Raw genomic sequence first — 20,001 nt, 5'->3', positions numbered from 1 at the left:
TAGCACCAGCTTTATAAAATGTTCGTTTTACACTATAATTCGTTTTTCAAGGGCAGGCCGAACTGATTCATATTTGTGTCTCCAGCAACTAGCACAGCATATGATACTTAGTAGGTTCTCAATAAATGCTGAATTGGTTCAATTAGAGAGAAAAGAGAAATCAGGAAGGCAAACTCAGTGACCAAACATCAGAACTGAGAGGAAAGGTTTTAATTAGAGTGACACTGCAGTGCTACAGAGAAAACCCCAGGAAAGTTCAACATCAGACACTCTACAGCCCTGACGCTCCTCTGCTGCCGAGAGGTAGCACCTGCTCTGAGCACTTTTCCAGGCCCCAACATCGCCACCACTCCATCTGTGCTCTGAACTACCCGACCCACCAAGACACCCCAACAGCAAGAGCCCAGTGATCAGATAAATGCGACAACCGCTGCACACTGCCTGCCCCTTCTCCTCAGCTCACCCACACCAGGCACAATGAACTTCTGCATAAATAAACACTCGGAGAAATCCCGCAGGTACTAGTTTCCAAAGGAGACAAAGAGGAAGCTAAGGCCTGAGTTCATCTGGGGTGCCCAGGCAGAAAGGAGGGAACCAGGGACATGCTGGGTCCCAGTAAAAAGCTGAGATCAGTATTCTGGGATTCAAGAAGATCTGGACAGCACACACACTCGGGACCCAGGAAAAGCCCAATGACTGGAGGGGACACAGACCAGGCAGGAGGCATTCGAGGACGTTGGCAGGGCTCGGGCTACATGGGGCTATGGCGCGAAGTAAACGCCAGCGCCCTGGAAAAGCATGCAGCAGGAACCAGGAGCAGGTAGCAGGGACAGGCAGAGCCTGAGGATGGGAACGGAGGGACTCGGCAGTCGTGTCAACCCCAGCCACCAAGAGCTAGGCTGGACCACAACATGCCATAGGATCCCAATGGACGCCAACTATTTGCTTCCCAGGCAGGCTAATTATTCAACATTCCATTACTCGGTGCAGGGCCAATGCACTCTGCAGAAGGATTTTTAAAATTTTCCACTTGACGGTCTGTCCACTATGGCAGAAGGAGTTATGTGTGAAGGCTTGAATTAACTAGCACCATATTGCTATTTATTTCAGTGATAGGCAGCATCCAGTTAGACTGGTACCCTGGCAGCCGATTCCTGAATCCTACTGCAATTGGGACTGAGTCCAAAGTAGAAGGGGCCATCGGCGCTGACTTCAATAACAAATCAAGTCCTCCCAGGCAGGGGGTCCCCGGGGAGACTGTGAACCAGGCTGGACAGTGAACACAGTGGGGTCAAAGAGGTCCATCTGTCGTCAGTGGAAGGGAAGCCAGGCAGCTCCTCAGGGCTGTAAACACTGCAAGGGGCCAGGTACAGAAGGGGTGTGGGCTGGCAAAAGGGATCCCCGCCGGTCTCAGGTTGCGTTTGCCACAAGCTCAAGTCAGGGAGTGGCTCTGCTGTTGTCTGCTCTGTTTTGTCCTGTATTTACCTGTAAGCCATTAACTAAAGAGCTGAAACAAAATCCAAACATCACATCTTTGCATTGAAAAATAATAGTTGGTAGGTATGTTTATTTTATTGTCTCGGTTTAACATATATGGAAAGCCTCGCACTGAACAAAGCTATTCTTCAAATGAAGTCACCGACAGGGAGAGCCTGGAAAACTGTGATTCAAGAGCCTGATGTCAGGCAGAACCACACACCAGCAACACGCAAACAGAGGCATGTGGTTTTCACATCAATCCTTTCATCCAGATATGTGTAATTCTATAACGAGTTTGGGGCCCTTGAATCTGACATGAATTAGCCTAGGTAAATTTTTAGATTATGTTCTTCATTATTTTTTCAAATATTTTTAACAAATAGTTATAGTGTTACCATATGTTTATTTTTGCATGAGAAATTTGTGAACGACCACCCTTACTCCTCATGAGATAGAGGGATCTCCAAATATCCCAGAACCCACCTTCCTAAACAATCTGCACGTAACTGCATCACCCACAATAACGTGAAAAGCTGGACCTCATCGTGAGTATGATCTTGTAACTAGTACACCCATCCTGATCTCACAGTTCTGTATTTAGCCACCATCACTGAGGGTCTACCACTCACAGGCACTTTTATAGACACTCTTAAAACCTACTACAACCCCACAGAGCAGGTGTTATTATGGCCCTTTTACAAACGGAGAATTTGAGAGGTCAAATAGTTTGTCCAAAGCCACAGGGCTAGTTAGTGTAGGAGTTAGTGTTCAAATCCAGTTCTGACTCTAAAAGCTCAAATCTCTAATTATCCTACAGTAAAATCACGTTTCTAAATTGTTTTCCCATAATAGAAGTAAAATTTTGATCACTATTTTTTTCTCATCCACCATATACATTCCAAAGCTAACTGATGTGAGGAGGAATCCAGGACGTCCTCTGATTATCTACGGGAAACTCCGGAGTGAATCAATCAACAAGTGTTTACTGAAGCCTGAGACTGTGCCAGGCATCGCAAAAAACAGAGTGAATACTAGAGCTGATTGTTATTCTGATATTCCAATGTCGGGGGCTGAGGGAGGAAACCAAGTGGATACCTTGGGAATTTAGAAAGAAACTGAGTAGGGATCTTGTGCGGATAAAGACCACACATGAACAAGCAAATAATGGCTTCCAAGTAATAGGAGCCCAGGAAAATTAGTTGTTAAAGAGGTGCTCTGGGGGGAAACTATTCCATTAAACCAACTGCCTTAATCTAAGTATGATTCATAGTAATGCTGAAATGTGAGATTATCCACCACGTGATCAAGCTCATCTAAAGAAAAAATGATGTAGCTAAGAATGCACGTACATATGAAACACAGCCTTAGAACAAAGAGTGACGCTATATCATAACATTATAAATGTGTTCCCAAAAAATACACAAACATTCCCTAGTGTTTGCCATATAACTATGAAGTCCTCTGGTCTCAGTAATAAGGAAGGAAATTGATTAAGTACTACTTCCTGATACTATGGATATGGCATAATAAATTATTCAATTAAAGGCGGTTTTTTATTTCACTCCATTGAAAGTACACTGAATTGGCTTAGAAAAATTAGGGCAAAATATACTAATCTTCATTTTACTGGCACGTCATTATAAACTGGTACAACCAACTGGACTTATCTGGGGCCAGAAGGAGGCTGTTAGAAAGATTTTGCCTTCAGTTCTTTTCTAAGAATAAAGAATAAAAAAAAAAAAAAAGTATAGATAAGAAAGTATGTAAACTATTCAGATTTGTTTAAAAAAAAAATCTTGTCCGTGGCCCAACTTCTTCAAATGCCACACATAACAAAAACAAAAATTATTTTTTCACTTAAAGCAATTGTATGATATAATTCAGTGATATGTCCTGATACCAGGTGGCAATACACTCTCCCCTTGACTTCTACATAGTTTTTGCCTCTAGATAGAGGGGAGAAGACAGGCCTATCTCTTTCCCACCATGATATTTCATCATGCCAACTCCTCCTGTCTCATGTATTCTCTTATTGAACAAGTATTAAATATCTACACAGTGCCTCGCATGGTGGTAGGCAGGGTGGACTGACACAGCTGCTGACATGAGAACCATATTTCAGAATATCAAGAAAAAGATTTCCACTGTAAAACATTCCTCTATCATTTTTCTGCTTGAAAACATCAACTATATCATCAAAAGAGGTATATTTTAGCAGAAAATACTTGTAGCTTTAGACATGCATGAGCACTTTTCAAGGGGAAGTCCACAGGTTGCCAGTGATGGAAGAGGAACTCCCCACTCATCTGCCATCTGCCTCTCTCGGGGTAGTTTATCCAGGTCCCCAATTCTTCCTCATCCCCACAGGGCAGACCGGAATGAGACGGTACTAAAACTGTTCCTGGTTCTTCCCCTGGAATCAAGATTCTTAAAGTTCAAACATCAACCCTGAAAGCCATGGAAAACCTAAACGTGACCATCTCTCCTCCATCATCTGAAAATCGTTTCTCTTGCTCTCTTAGTAACACTACCTTGGGGCCTCAATTCATTCAACAGAGAGTTACTGAGCACATCCTACGAGCCGAGGACTCTCCTGTGTGCTGGGGATCCAGCAGTAACAAAACAGAGAAAAACCCCGCCTTCATGGAGCTTCCATTAACAATAAACAATAGGCACACACACTACACAGATAGATAAGTAATAAACAGCATGTCATATGGTGCCATGGGAAAAACCAAAGCAAGGCAGGGAGAGAAGGCATGTTGGAGAGGCCGCGACTTCAAATAAGTCCGTAAGGGAAGGCCTCACTAAGCAAGCGACCTTTATGCAAAGACCTGCAGAAGATGAGAGAGCAAGGAACGCAGTAAAGGGAAGAGCGAGTGCAAAGCAAGACCCTGAGCCCGGAGCAAGCCGCGTGTTCTGAGCCGGCGTGACTGTGGCAGAGGACGTGAGGGGGCGAGGGTGGGGAAGAAGCGCCAGCGGGCAAGAGGGAGCCTGGTCCTCTGGCTTTCAGTCTGGGTGAGACGGGAGCCATTCAAGTGTTTTGAGCTGATCTTACAGAGTTTAAAAGGATCACTATGGCTGTTCTGCAGAAAACAGTCATAAGAACACAGGGCAAGGGGACAAACAGAAAAACCAGTTAGGAGGAGAATGCCACAATCGAGGTACATACAGACGACGGCGGCTTGAACTGAGTTGGAAGTGGTGGAGGTGGGTGACGAGGATCAGATTCTAGACATATTCTGAAGGTGGAGTTTTGAACAGGATTTTCTGACAGTTTGGATGTGGAGCATGAAGAAATAGAGGAATCCAGGAAGACACCAAAGGCTTTGACACGAACAAGTGGTGAGATGGATGTGCCATTTACACACATGGGGAATACTCGAGAGGAGCAGAGGAGCGGGTGTGAGGGAGGGAATCAGGAGCTTGATTTTGAATACGTTAAGATGCTTGCCTGTTAGACATTCAGATGGAGATGTTGAAACTCAGGTGAACAGAGAAGCCTGGAGTTCAGGGGTCAGACTAGGCTGGAGACACAAATTTGGGACACGTCAGCATATCGATGAGAGTGGAGAAGAGCCCTAAAGAAGAGGAGGCACAAAGACCAGAACCTGGTGCATTCCAATATTCAGACATCAGGGACCTGAGGAGAAAACACCAGAAGAGACCACCAACAGGAAGGGGGAGAAGGACAACGTGACAGCCTGAAGGCCAAGGGAATAAAGTGTTTCCAGGAGGGGAGGAGTTAATTATCTCAAAGGCTTCTGACAGGTCAAGTAATATGTGACTGAGAATTGGCTACCTGCTTTAACAATACAGAAGTCATTGGTTATCTCGGTATAAGGAGACAGAGCGGGGCACAAAAACCTGACTGACTAGGTTCAAGAGAGAATAAGAGGAACTAGTACAGAGTGAATATAGACAATCTCTCACAGGATCTGCTACTAAGGAAAGCAGATGTGGAGCGGTAGCTGGAGGAGTGGCAGTGAAGGAAGGGCTGTTTTTTAAAGTAGGTGAAATAACGTCATGGTTGTACCCAGAATGGCAATAATCCAGTAGAGGAGGAGACTGAGGATCCTGGAGAGAGGGGAGAATGTGCTGGAGCCACGTCCTGGAGAGGCAAGAAGGAACGGGATCTGGTGCCCGGGTGAAGGGTTGGCATTAGATAACAGCACACAGTTGAACCACAGTCACAGAAGCAAAGACAGCATATACGGGCACAGCTGCAAGCACAAGTTCTCTTCTAACTGCTTGTATTTTCTATGTGAAATAAGAAGCAAAGCGCTTAGCTGAAGGTGAGAATGGAAGAGGAGGTGTTGAAGATTCGGGGAAAAGCAAGGAATGGGAGGTGTCAGTCATCGAGGAGAGCAGAGGCATGAACGAACGGACCAAGGAAATGCAGCTTGACAACCCGGCAGCACTCAAGGCCCATTTGAGATCAGCAATCACGAAACTAAAGTGAAACCAGTCAGCTTGCCTGAGGGTTTTCTCCAACCACATTAAACTGCACAGGCATAAACTAGAGTGGTACAGAGTTGAGTTTAACCAGGTTTTCCAGATACGTCCTACAAAACGAGAGAGGGAAGAAGAAATTAGGAGTACACCTGAGAGCTGATTATACGATAGATGAAGGAATTTAAGTTGGGAAGAAGAGAAACAAGGACACGGCTGGGTGTGGGACAGTATAAAGGGAGCAGGGTCGAGGGATTTTAGATCCTGGGGGATTGGAGGGTTATTAGAGTCAGGGCAACAGTCAGAAAGACAGATGTTGATTGGAGAGCAGATGCTTGAAGATGAGACAAAGAAGGGCTCCGGTCATCGGTAACGACAGGTTGAGGGCAGTGGTTCTCGGACATGTTGGCCTCAGATGGCTTTACATTTTTAAAAGTGAATGAGGACCCAAAAAAGGTTTTGGTTATGTGGGTTACGTCTATTAACAGTTACCATATCAAAATTAAAACACAAGAATACGCAAGCACACATTCCATTAGCTGCCAGAACGAACATGTTCATCACAGGTCACGGAGCCTCCGGAAACCACACTGCGCACTCACAGGAGAATAAAGTTCAAAAGGCAAATAACGTCTTAGTGTTATTATGGGAATAGTTTTGACCTAAGAGACCCTCTGAGAGTGCCTGAGGGACCCCCAGAGGCCACAGGACCTCACTCTGAGAACTACAGGTGTAGGACGTGGCCATGGAAGTGAGTAGCTGAGGAAGGGCAGCAGATAAGACAACTAGAAGAGAGGAGGACACAGGACTGAGGAACCAAGTAACTGGAGGGACAGTTTATAAAAATATCGAAGTCACAAGAATTCTGACAGAAGTAATATTGGGACAAGTGGTAGTGAGCCAGGCATTAAAATGGTCACAGATTCCAGAAAGCGACAACAAGGAGGAACAGGGGTTTGTGGAGCCTGATGGCACGAGATCCAAAATTAGGATTTTTAGAAAGGAGGGAATAACATTCTGGAAGTAGCAAAGAAGAACAAATAGGACGTTCTGCCCCTCCTCTAGGGGTATGTGAAAGAAAACTGCCACCCTGAGAGGGCAGAGGAAGCAATCCCCAAGGGAGGGCCACGTTTCAATTAGAGCAAGAAGGGGACGCTCATGGAGGAGGATGGGGATACAGAGGACATTGCTGATGATAAACAATGAGTTCCAGAGAGTAACGCAGAACGAGAGCTAAGGGACTGCTGTATAACAAATCACCCCCAAACCTAGGTACTTTCTAAGAACTATTTTATTATGTTCACAGTGTCTGCGAGTCAGGAATTCAGACAAGACTCAGCGAGAATGGCTTGTACCTGCTCCTTGATGTCTGAGGCCTCAGCTATGAAGACTCAAAGACTGGGGCGACTCAACACTGGGCTGAAATCATCTAAAGGCACACACATCTGGTGCCTGGGCTGGGAAGAATGAAGACCTGGATTGCCAACTAGAGCACCTCCTCGTGGCCTCTCCACGTGAACTGGCCTCCTCACAGCATGGCGGCCTTGGGTAGTCAGAAGTAGCAGAGCCACCTGGTGGCCCAGGGCTCCAAACACAAGTGCCCTTGCTAACAAAGGGGGAAGCTGCGTCATCTTTTGTATCCCAGCCTCAGAAGTCACACGGCCTCACTTCCAGCACACCCGAGTGGTTAAAGCAGCCACAAGCCTGCAGGATTCAAAGGGAAGGGACACAGATACTCAATGGGAAAACTCTCCAAAAAATTTGGAGGCCATATTTTAAAACCAGTACATCATCTTCTGCTGAAAAGGAGCAGTTTCCAGATACTGAAAAATGAAATTTATAGGAACATCATATAAACTTCTGTTCCTGCCTGTTATGGACTGAATGTTTGTGTCCCCCCAAATTCATATGTTGAAGCCCTTACCCTCCTCAGTGTGGCTGTACTTGGAGATGGAGCCTCCAAAGAAGTAATTAAGGTTCCATGAGGTCATAAGGGTGGGGCCCTGATCCCACAGGATTACTGTCCTCATAAGAAGAGACAGCAGACAGCTCTCCCCACTCCTCACCTCATGCACACTCCAAGGAAAGGCCATGTGAGCACACACAGCAAGAAGGCAGCTGTTGGTAACGCAGGGAGAGAGCTCCCACCAGAAACTGACCGTGCTGACACCTTGAGCAAGGACTTCCAGCCTCCAGAAGTGTGAGAAGATAAACTTCTGTTGCTTAAGCCTCCCGTCTATGGTATTTTGTATGGAAGCCTGAGCAGACTAATACACTGCCCTCCCTCCCTTTTCATTGGGATTAGCAGAGGCTGAGAGGGTAGGGTTTCGAGTAAACGCAGTCATTGAATGCAGAGACCAGATCACACTCAATAATTTTATATCATTGTAGGTGAAAAAACCAGGGCTACCCTTGGTGATAGAGCTCTCACATATTTACATGTCAGCATGCAAGTTCATGAACAAGGCCAGACGAGGTGCTCCCTTAGCAGATGCAGCACCACAGGTGTCTGATTCTAGCCTGGCAAATTTTCATCCTCCTAACTAAAATTATGGGGGGGGAAGTGAAATAGTAACAAAGAAACTAACTTTAATCGCCTTGTTCAAGGTTTTCATTTAATGAAAATGTACTCTGCACATACTAGAAAATTACACATTTAAAAAGAAACATCGAACTCATCTGAAAAATCTCATTTTAAATGCCACTCTCCTTTAGTCAACAATCCTGACACTTGTGAAGAGGGCGCTGCAGCAATCCTCACGGCTGTCTAAGTTTGAGTTCAGGAGGGTATCAGTGCACACTTCTCCGTCTTTTTCAGTGGAATTCATGAACCTCGGTAATAGGAGATATAAATACTTGACATCTGAAGATATCAAGGAGGAAAACTATTCACCGAGTATATATCAGAACAAACAAACAAATAAATATCTACTACACTCTTATCTGAATGTTTACCTATGTTATTTTCTACTGTTTTGCTGTTGTTATTTCTTAATGTACTGGCAGGTAAAAAATACATTCATTAACTTTTTCTCAAATGATGGACTATATCTAAAAAATACCCTCTAGTACTTTATGGTGTCAAACTCTGTACAAATTTTCATACTGTCTACTATATTCAACAATTGTGAAAAAAATTAACACTTCACCAATAAAAAATATGTTTATTAATTCTAATAACAATTCATTCAAGAAGTCGTGAGTATACCTAGTGATTTCTTCTAAACATCTTTATTCAAAGTACAAAGTAAACCTTTAAAATACATCAATATCTAATAGAAAATGCACATTGCAATTATACTACCAATCATGAGAAGAAATATGTCAGTTCTCCTGTTCACACATTTGTTGATGAAACGTAAAGGGCAGATTTCTAGGAAAACTATTCAGTGAGAAAGTTTTTTGTACAAGGTAGACAGAGGAGGGTATTGGTTGAAATTACTCGCCAGCTTCAAATGGTGTCCTCTCCAGGTTGCGTGGCAACTCTTCTCCACTTCTTTCTTCCCTGAACTTCACATCTCAGGGAGAGGTGTCCACCTAACGATGGGACAGGGCGCTTCCCTCCCTTATCATTCACTCATCCTCTGGCTCCTGTCCCTTCCAGCTTTAAGTTTTCAAGTCACTTAAGCCACTCCAGATATCCAGTACAGCAGAGAGAGAAAAACAAAGGAGGAGGGGTAGAAGATCAACATAAGTGTCCGATACCCTGCAAGGATTCCAAACGGCTTGATAAGTGCAAATGGAGAGAAAAACTAATGCCTGGGCAGCTTTGAGGGCATTAGTGGACACTCTGACCATTAGTGACCGTTCCTCGCCTAGCATGAGGGTCCCCTATTTGACACAGGCACCATTCAACATGGCGCTGGAGCAAGAGAATGATGATATCCACAGACGGTGCCATTAGACAGGTGGAGCTGAGGGCACCTCCAAGACCCCACAAACTCCATCATGACTCAGGGAAGACAGCTCAGCGTGCCCTGGCTCCCAGGACGGATGTGGAAATGCTGACAGGACTGGCACCTAGAAAGGGTTTTGACAAGAAGGTCACAGGCTACAAGGATCTCACAACCAGACACAGCGGCGGGGTCTGGGAACTCCAAACCAGCTGCCAGGATGACATTCAAAAGATCCAACAGGAACAGTCTCATTTCAGTGGGTACCAGGGCACAGCGCCCAGTCACCAGGCATGCCAAGTGCAGAGCAGGGGACGCAGTGAGGTCACACAATGAATAAAACGCCCTTCCCCAGGGCCATGAGGATACAAGCTTTCCCCATCTCCCAAACACCATCTTGGTACAGCAGGAAGGGGAAACCCTTGAGAAATGAGAGAAACAATGACCTAAGAGTTTTTAAATTGGAGACGAATATGCTCTTGACAAGATCAGATGTTTTCCATCTTCAGTGGGAATGGGATCTTGAAAGCAAGGTGAAAGTACCCACAGAAAATAAATTATGTTTCACTTGTATATCTTAGAAGTAGTGTGTACCTTTTTACACACACACACCCCATCCTTCTGAACCCTTCTCCCCAACCCCAGCTACGTAAACATATTATAAACCAATACTATTCAAGGTGCGGTCTGTGGACAGTGCCAGTCAGGAACCTGTTTATTACTGTCCGTGGTTAGACAAGCACTGAAAATGAGCGGTGTTTAGCAATTCCTATCACCATCGGACATTGCCCCAACACCCAAGTCTGGGCTGAATGGGCTCCTCTCACTGAGCAGGGTATGGACAAGTGCAGGTGTGATCAGACTCGGGGCAGGGAGCTGCACACGACGCACTCATTGTGCTATAGGACCACATACCAGACCGAGGGAAAAACAGCCCTTCTCCACGAATAGTTTAAAAAGTACTAGTGTAGATCAGCATGCAGTGCCAACAGCAGGCTTTGTATTTAGGATCACAATGGTGCAAAACAGACCAGTGAGAATAGAGGGCTTCACAGGTAAATGATGTGTTCATGCCTAGGAAAGACCAAATGACAACAGCCTGTTAAAACCAAGGATTCAAAGGAGTTCAACTAGAAAAAAGTTTCAGTATTACTTTCCACAGCAGCAAGTACCGTATTCACACTGCAAGAGGGAATTTAGTTCCAGGCAACAATATCAAGTCACGTGAAATAAATGTTGTTGATTTGAAAGTTATTGATATTTTTTTTTGGTAGTTTTGTTTGTATTTCATTTGCAAAATCTGTCTTGGTTTTGTGGTTGTATGAGAGCCGTAAGCATCAGGAGTTTACACCTAGTTTTATGTGACTACACATTTAAGTGGCATAATAAAAATAAAGTCAGTAGTGGAGATCTGCAAGAATTTCTCCCTTAAAAAGCCTCCATGTATGAAGAAACTGAACATACCGAAGCCTGGACCGGAGCGAAACAGAAACTGAACAATAGGGAGCAACAGCAAAGTCCACTCAATATCTGAGCTGGACTTTTCCAAGCGCAGCCTCTGCAGCCAGGAAAGAGGCCGCCTTGAAGAGTTGTGCAGCATTGTATGCACTGTAATTTAGTTGCAACATTTGAGTTATTTTGTTACAAATTGGAGTCTGAGGGGGAAACCTCATAACATATTTGAACTTCATTTTGGAAGACTAAGAATTAAGATTTTTTAATTTTATTTATTTATTTTTTTTGGTGAGGAAGATTAGCCCTGAGCTGACATCCGTTGCCAATCCTCCTCTTTTTGCTGAGGAAGATTAGCCCTGGGCTAACATCCATGCCCATCTTCCTCTACTTTATATGGGACGCTACCACAGCATGGCTTGACAAGCAGTGCATTGGTCTGCGCCCGGGATCCGAACCCTCGAACCCTAAGCTGCCAAAGTGGAGCATGCAAACAACCGCTACGCCACTGGGCTGGCCCCAAGAATTAAGATTTTTCTAATGAAAATTTCCAGTTTACGAAACAGAAGTTATGAAAATTACACCTCCATCCAGAAATGCCCAGCTAAGAGACAAATGTACTTTAAGACTCTCAGTCTTCAAAAACTTCTCCCCTTTGTAATGTAACAGTGTAACAATAATAGCTTTTACCCCATGACATCACCCCAGGAGGTCACTATGCCAAGAATCATCCTTACTTTACAGATGAGAAGAGGGAGGTTCAGAAGGGCCCTCTGTGCCTGGGCCAAACAATCAGGAACATGGCCAAGAGAGGACTTGAACCTCAGTTTTCTGGTTTTGAGTCTAGTATAAGTATTTGAAAACTTCATTCACAGAGCATTTAGTTGTTTTCAGAAAATAATAATTTTTAAAAACCCTCCCAATTCTATTACTAGGGAAGACATTTCTATAAAATAATAACTATTACTTTTCTCTCTTTCAGTTTAAAAAAAATCGCTTAAAATTCCAAATTAGTTTTATTAGGAGATAAATGCACAGGATAATTATTTTTCCTTTAGGATTAGATAGTATGTGAATTTCATATAATTAAAAGAAAAACTTGGTGCACATTAAGCTATTATCATGACCAGCCTGGTCCTCTACTTTCACATTATTCTACCAGATTATGTTTACATTCTTCCCCTACATACATCTGGGGGGAGGGGTAAAGAAGGCTACACATGGTGGGAGGAATATCAGGCTCTGTAGCAGGCACGGGGTAAACCACTAAACCAAAGACCTACGCCCCCATGCTGCCTACATTCACCTGCCCACCAGACCTCTCCTGAGCATCCCCATGGCCTGAAACAGGGCTGGAGCCTCCCACCTGATCCCCACCCCTCCAGTCTCTCCCTTTTCCAACCTTTCCTCCTGCCGAAAGGGGACCTTTTTAAATCCAAGATCTGATCCTTTCAATTCTCTGTTGGAAGTCCTTCAATTAACTCCTCATCGCCTACTGGATACAATCTGAACTCTCCAATCTGGCATACAAAGTCCTTCCAAATTTGGCCCTCTCTAGCCTCACCTTCTCCCACCCAGCTTCCCCAGCTCATGGGGAAATGCATAGTCACATTCTACAGTTCTTATGCACGTTCATATTCTATACTTCAGCACCTTAAGAAATCTGTAAGGGTTTCCTGGTTTCTGGAATATTTTATTTCACAATGCTTTGGAACACACCATGTCCCCTGCTGGAAATATCTGCCCTCACATCCCCTCCCAACTTTCTAAACTCCTCCTCTGCCTTCAGGTCTTTTAATACTTCCTCTGTGCACCTCCTCGGAGAGCTGTCCTCAGAAACTTTCTTCTGCCCACCTGCCCTCAGCACAGTCACCCCCTCTTCTCTGCTCCCTCAGCACCAACGTGGACAGGAGGAGAGAGGCTGCACTAAGCCATCTGTCATATCCATGACTCTATAACTACACTTAATCATCTCCCTGAAAACAGGAACCAGCACCCATCAGGGCACTTGGTGCTCAATAAATGTCTACTAAATGGATGAAACGTTCCCTCTACACTGGAGTTTCTTCATCTTCATGAGAGTCAGCTAGGATATATCAAAGACCTTGGCCTCATAGAAAGTTCTGTGTTTCAGTGTAGCTTTTCACAAAACACTAGACTTTTTTTTACTAGTTTATGAAGGTTTTAAAGAATAAAAACTTATCATTTCATCATCAGGGCACCCTGAGGTGTTAAGCTTACAGATCTATATAAGGCATCATAAAAATGACAGCTGCCAGGACTGAGACCTGAACTACATGTGAGGTACTGTCATACGTTCCCCCACATTTGCTGGTTTCATTAATCCTCCCATGAGGTAAATGTTACTTGTCCTCATCTTAAAGAAGAGAACACAGGGCTTTGAGAAGTTAAAAGACCAACAGAGCTGGGAACTCCTGACCTGGATTTAAACCCACTGCTATTTGACCTCAAATAACTTGTTGTCAGCCACTCTGCTGGTTGTGGCTAAGGAATCCATCTAGGACACTAGCCATGTCCTCACATTCCATTTAGCACCTAATTTGGTGTTTAAAGCTTAATCACTGTTGAAGTGAAAGGCGCATTGAAATGAAATCAGGTGCGTTTTAATCAGCAGATATATTTCAAGAACGTTAACTTTCCCATAAAACTGACAGCATCCTCTGGCCACTGACATGCCTAAACATGTAGGCTTCTTGAATAAGGAAATTTGTATCAATAGATATTTATATTTAGGAAACCTTTAAATTTAAGAAGAAATAAATTTTAATAGAAGATGAAACAAGAGATTCAAATCCAGGTTTTGCTTTAGTGTTTGAACAGCATTCTGTTAGACATGTTACTTTGTATTACTATGACTTTTGCATTTTCTATTGTGAAACTACTATGATAATTGAACTGAAAATAAACTGATCAAATCCCATATGCCTTAAACTATCAGCTACCATGCAGCATTTAATACAGCAGTTTTAAAACTCATGGTATTCATTTCTCAATATCCTTTACCAATTTAAGTGGATACTTCTTTTTCTTCATGAAAGAAACCGATCAGGCTGCCGCAGGACAAAGTATTATCCGAAGTCCCTTTGTCTGGCCACTGGGCCTTCTGAAAGATAGCCAGACTGAGTGCTCAGATGGATGGCTTTAATTAAATAAAATGTTGGCAAAAGAGCAAATGCATAATGATTATTAACATTATAGTAATTTCCAGTTCAACACAGCCAGGAAGAATACCTAATTTTTGTTAATTCCTGCCTTCGTGGCAAATACTCTTTGAAAAGAAGGAAAACTATGTAATTATGTCAAGTCTTTAGTGGAAAAGTCTTTCACTTAAATGAGTTTCTTTAAGTTTAGTCAAATAATTCTACTTAAAAATATGTTGACATTTCAATCCTTATTGTTAGAGTTAATAAACCTATCTAGCCAAGTCAGTTTGTCAAAAGCCCAAAATATATTTTGGAAGCTTTTTCCCAGTATATATAACTAAAACACTCTTCTGATGAATTCTTAATGAAAGATTTAGTGGCAGTTTATTAAAATTCTGTCCAAAACATCCATAAGAGGTTACAATGTTAATAAAATGCTCAAAACTTCATCTCAAGAAATGGAACTTATTTTTCGAACTATCTCTTTAGAAACTGGTGCCCTAAGTCTTGGTTTTTTAACTTTTGGCAAGTTTATTCATTCTGTGAGCATCAGTTTTCTTCATCTGTCAGGGGAAATAACAACAATACCTACCTTATAGGCATTCGGTAAGAACTGTACAGCATGACGCATGCAAACACGGAACACGGGGCCCGACACACAGCAGGCGCTCCGTGCGTTTTGATTTCCTCTCTTTCCCCACAGAGCTCCCTGGTCAAAACCCAAATTTCAAATTGGACTTTTCATGAAGCAGGTTGTGTGGGGCAGGGTCACCAGACCTCCTTGTGGTGTGCAAAATGAAACAGACCGAAGATGCCCGAAGCCACGCTGCGTGAGCCCCCTGTGCTTTCTCACGGATATTTTATGAGAGCTGATTCTTTACATCTAAAGAGATCCAAATACTCTCATTCGACAAAACATTTGCAAAACCCCAGGCACAGTAATTCCTACAGGAGCCCAAAGGGAAGTTCTCAAGTTCACCTGTAGACCCCCAAAACTTATGAGAAGAACAGAAAGGCAAGAGGGAGGGGAGGTACACACAATGCATACACTTCTCCTCGTGAATACACACACACACAAACACTCGCGCGCGCGCACACACACACACATTTACTAACCAAAGCCACAAAAATCAGAAGGGAAGCTAGGAGGCAAAAGAAAGGCACGGTTAACTACTGAGGCATCTATCCCTTTATGCTGAGATTTTCCCTAACAATTATATTCCTATCACACATGATCAGCTAATAACCAGATTAAAACAACTAAGAAATTACTTAATTTGATTGGAAGGGACATTAAATAGAACAGTTTTCAGAATCATTTCTCTTCTCCCAAAACATTTACCCAAAAATGTATTAGGTGGTTTCTAAGTGGACTGGGTTTATCAGCTCAGGCAGAAAATTGGGGGGAGGACAGAGAGATGGATCTTGAATTTTAATAGTATGTCACCGTACATGGGTGAATCTTAACACATCATTTTGAAAGTGACTGCATTTACTGCAACAACCATAGGTGAGTTTCTCTGCTCAGTACTGCATGCAGCAGCAATAGTTCACTCGGCAGCATCCCAACAGAGGCCTTTGAGACGAACCCAGGCTCTGAATGGTGTGTAAATACCGCATGAAATTACGGAGATTGGCCGAACCTCTCTCTGTATGGGACAATACCAAGAAGACAGGTTGCCTCAATCTTTGAGTTAAGATTAGCATTTTTTAAAAAGAATAATGCTAAGAAATACTTGTTCAAATACATGGTCCTTAAAGAGGATAGCAGCCTGTATTAATTTGCATTAAGTTTCGGAAAGAGATTCAGCTAAATAAAACTTACATGAAAAAATGTTATGCTAGAGTAGTCTCCATAATGGGTTTCAGAATGTTTAAATGTAAATTGGGGTAGGGGATGCGGAAAGAGCAGTGGTTCCATGAGCACATCCAACCTTAGAATTCAATGGTAAGATATTAGAAATTGACATTTTGGTCAACGTTATCCTCAAACAAAATTAAAGATGTGTTATGTTTATGTCCCTCTATGTTCATTCTTTTCCTGACCAACCTGATAGTTTTATCTTTTTGTTTATATTTAACAAGAACCTAATTTAATACTACTTGAATCATTTAAAATTGTAAATTCCAAGGAAAAACACACACACACAAAAATACAATCTGATTCCAAATGCAAATAGAAAACATCGGTCATTACAATAAAAGTCTTCCAAAAGGATAAGCCAGTCTCAAGCAGTGTCCTCTGACATACGCATTAAAAATAATGTAGGCAGCTCAGTTAATTTAAATATATGTATCCATGTATATGTGTATACACACACACACACACACACTTGAAACACAAACACCAAGTAGATTTTAAAAGAAACAAAACACGTATATTTGTGCCTTCCTAATGAAGCAGGACCTCAAAAAGAAATGCTACAGCCAAACAAAAACAAGACTAATTAGAAAAGCATCCAACAATACAACCAAAAAGTAAGAAGTCTTTAAAGTGAAAAAAGACACCAATAACCAACATCCCCTGTTTGTTTCTATTGGAGAAGGTAAGGCAGAACACCCAATTTCTGACGCAGATTTTTTATGTTCCAGAGGAAATTCAGTCTTATTGCCACCAAGCAGATGAGGCGATCATCTTTCAAAGTTACCATATATTTCTAAAAGATATACAAGCATATTTTTTCACAATCCAAAAATCTACCCATTTCAGCATTCCGATAAAATCTGTTGACAGTACTGCCATGTGTTTTTAAGCAAACAGATACCTTTACCACCAAGTGCACTGTAACATTTAGTTGCTAGGGCAGACCTCCATGCTTGACAGAAAGCTTTCATTTAGTGCTTTTACCTGGTTATAAATTATCTGGTACCACTATTTGCAACTTTTAAGATATGATTTGGAGAAGGGAAAAGTAGAAGCATTTCTAAAGCAGGGGTGCCCTGCTAGTGGGTCACCTGCCAGAAAGTGTGCTGGAAATGCACACACCTAATAATGAATTCCCTGAGTCCTGAAACAGGATATAAACCAAAGACAGGTTGTGCCACCTAGAGAAAAACTGGAAATTGTACATTGGTTCTTCAGTAGTAAGCATTATTTCAAAAGCCTGAAACTTTTGGCATGCCCAATAACCAAGCCGCCCTCCATACCAACTCATCAAGATGCTGGATTAAGCTTTGCTGACAACTGTGCCTTCTCCACGCACCAGATCGGGCCCCTGCTGCTCCTCTCACCCACCCACTCCGCCCCCAGAACCATTTAACCTCCGCACCGACTGCTGCCACAGCCCATGCGGACCCAGCATCCTGAAACCCTCCCAATTTTGAAGCATTTTCCTCGAAGCCAGGCCAGGCCGGGGTGGGAGGTGCAGAGAAATCAATCCTGGTGGACCTTGCCAGCCAGGGTCCCTCTGGATGCGAGCAGAGCCACGCGCACATCCCTCCAGCCCCGTGGGGCCTGCATAGGAAATTCTGGTGCACTGAGTACATCATATCCAGGTGACCGAGATGAACTACTGGTCACCTCTGCACAATCCAAACACCGAGAAATAACCCCAACAGCACCAAGCCTTTAAAGTGCAAAAGGCCTTCAACTTTCCTCCCCCCAAGTCACTTAAAAGCAACATGCCAAGCGTGCTTGTCAGGCTGAAGCACAAAAGGTCTACATGCAACCTGGCACGGAGAGCTGCCTTTTACAAAGAAACAGACAGTAATTATGAAAAGCCCGCAGTCCTGCGGTATTAACTTGACAGCGGGGACTGCGCTGGGGCATAATTCATCTCCGAGGCGTCATCCCAGCCCCAGCCCCTCGGTCTGGGGACAGCCTGCGCCCTCCCCCCCTCGGCCTGCGGAGACCTGGGCAGCGCCCACCTCCCGCCCCCACGTTCTTCCTCCTCCTCCTCCTCCTCCTCTCTGAATCCCAGCAACTTCGGGCTTGGCAGCACCATGAAGCCCAGCCAGCGGCGGGGACACCGCGAAGGCGGCTGCGGGAAGAGGTGGAAAGTTTGAAAAGTCACTTAAAGCACTGCGGGACCCCCCACCGGCACCCCTAGGACGGCCGCTCGGGGCTCCACGTGCGCGCGGGCCCTGGGGAAGCTGGGGCTGCCCGACGTCCTCTCCAGAAAAATCTCTCCCCGAGCGAAAAGTTCCCTGCTGCAGCACCCCCCTCTCCCCACGCCCTCCCCAAAAAAGAAATCTGAGTTTGCACGACGCCGCCTCGACGGCCCGCGGCCCCGGAGGGCGGGCGCCCTCTCCCGAGCCGGGGGACAGGTCGGGGGCGCGCTGGGGGGGCGGCCCGGGGGCCCCGCCCGGCCCCTCTGCGCCGCCCCCCGGCCCCGCCCAGCTCACCTCTCTCCTGCTCCTCGGCCTGCAGGCAGATAGGGATGTTCTTCTTCCAGCCGGGCATGGTGTCCGCTCCCGCGCCGCGCGGTCGGCTCGCTCTCCGCCCGGGCGCGCCCGCCTCCCCTCCGCTCCGCTCCGCTCGGGGCCGTTCAGCGGGGCTGGGGCGCCGAGGCGGCTCCCGGGCGCATGGAGGCGGCGCCGCGCGCCCCGCGCTCGCCTCTAACTCGCCGGCGGTGCCGGGGGGCGGCGGCCGGGCCGGCGGAGGGGCCGCGGCGGCGGGGTGGCGGCGTGGACGGCAGGCCGGGCCGGGCCGGGGCGCGTGCAGGCCGGGCGCGGGGACTGCGGAGCCCCGGGAGGTGGGCGCCGGCGGGGGAGTGCGCTCGCGCCGCCGCTCTTCCCCTCCTCCTCCGCCTCCGCCTCCGCCGCCTCCTCCTTCCCCTTCCTTGTCTCTCCGCCGCCAGCAGGTGGGAACTCGGCGCCGCCGCCGCCGCCGCACAAAGCTCGGCCGGCGGCAGGACTGCGCTGGCGGCTCCCCGCTCCCCCGGCGGAGCCTCCCCCGAGACGCGCGCGAGGCTGAGCGGGCACGGAGGGCGCGCGCACACCCTCCCTCCGCGCCCCGCGCCCGCTGCAGGCGCGCCCGGCCCGCAGGTACCGAGCCCGCCCCGCGCCCGCGCCCCCGCCGCCGCGCCGCCCTCCGAAACCCCTCCCGCGGCCCCGCCGGCTGGGCGACGACCTCGCGGAGGCAGGGGCAGTGTCCCTCCCTCCGGCCCCTCCTTCTCGCCGCTGCCCCCGCCCCGTTGTCGCCCCCTCCCCCGAGTGGAGACTTGGCAGCCGCGGATTCTCTAACTTGCCCTCAACTAAGGGGAATAGCAACTTGCGCGAGGGTCAGCGCCGGGTCCAGGAATGCGTTTTCCGGTGGAGTGGGAAGGGCGAGAGGAGAGAACCTCTTTTGTTTTAAATGAAGCAAGGAGACCTTGGCTGAGTGAATATTTAATCGCTGTCTTCAAATACAAGAAGGGTTTTATGATCAGGTTTTACGGTTAGTTTCTTCCCCATGTCATAGGCTCATAGAATATCAGTGAAGAATGACTAGGGGGAGGAGGACCGCTTTACAGTGGAGCCTGGAAGATTCTGCCCAGACCAGGGGACGCTGGCTTGTGATTTCAAAAGGAGAATGCTTGGCGGGGTTCCTAACAGTCTTCCGATGACGCTTGGCAACTGCC

The 20,001-nt window shown here is 45.8% G+C and overlaps 1 protein-coding gene across 2 annotated transcripts in view; it reads right to left on the bottom strand.

Annotated features, from left to right (window-relative positions):
• Positions 1–18,854, bottom strand: part of GRIP1 (glutamate receptor interacting protein 1) — a 632,136-nt gene extending 613,282 nt beyond the window's left edge. For both annotated transcript variants that reach the window (XM_058557692.1, XM_058557694.1), the window contains exon 1: positions 18,785–18,854. In XM_058557692.1, coding sequence (XP_058413675.1) covers positions 18,785–18,842 — 58 coding nt within the window. In that variant the 5' untranslated portion in view covers positions 18,843–18,854. The remainder of the gene's footprint in view (positions 1–18,784) is intronic.
• Between the last annotated feature and the right edge of the window lie 1,147 nt (positions 18,855–20,001).

The sequence above is a fragment of the Diceros bicornis genome, chromosome 17, assembly GCF_020826845.1.
Source record: "Diceros bicornis minor isolate mBicDic1 chromosome 17, mDicBic1.mat.cur, whole genome shotgun sequence".
Lineage (NCBI taxonomy): Eukaryota > Metazoa > Chordata > Mammalia > Perissodactyla > Rhinocerotidae > Diceros > Diceros bicornis.
The sequence above is the reverse complement of the archived record's forward strand: the minus strand, read 5'-3'. Positions and strand labels throughout refer to the sequence as shown.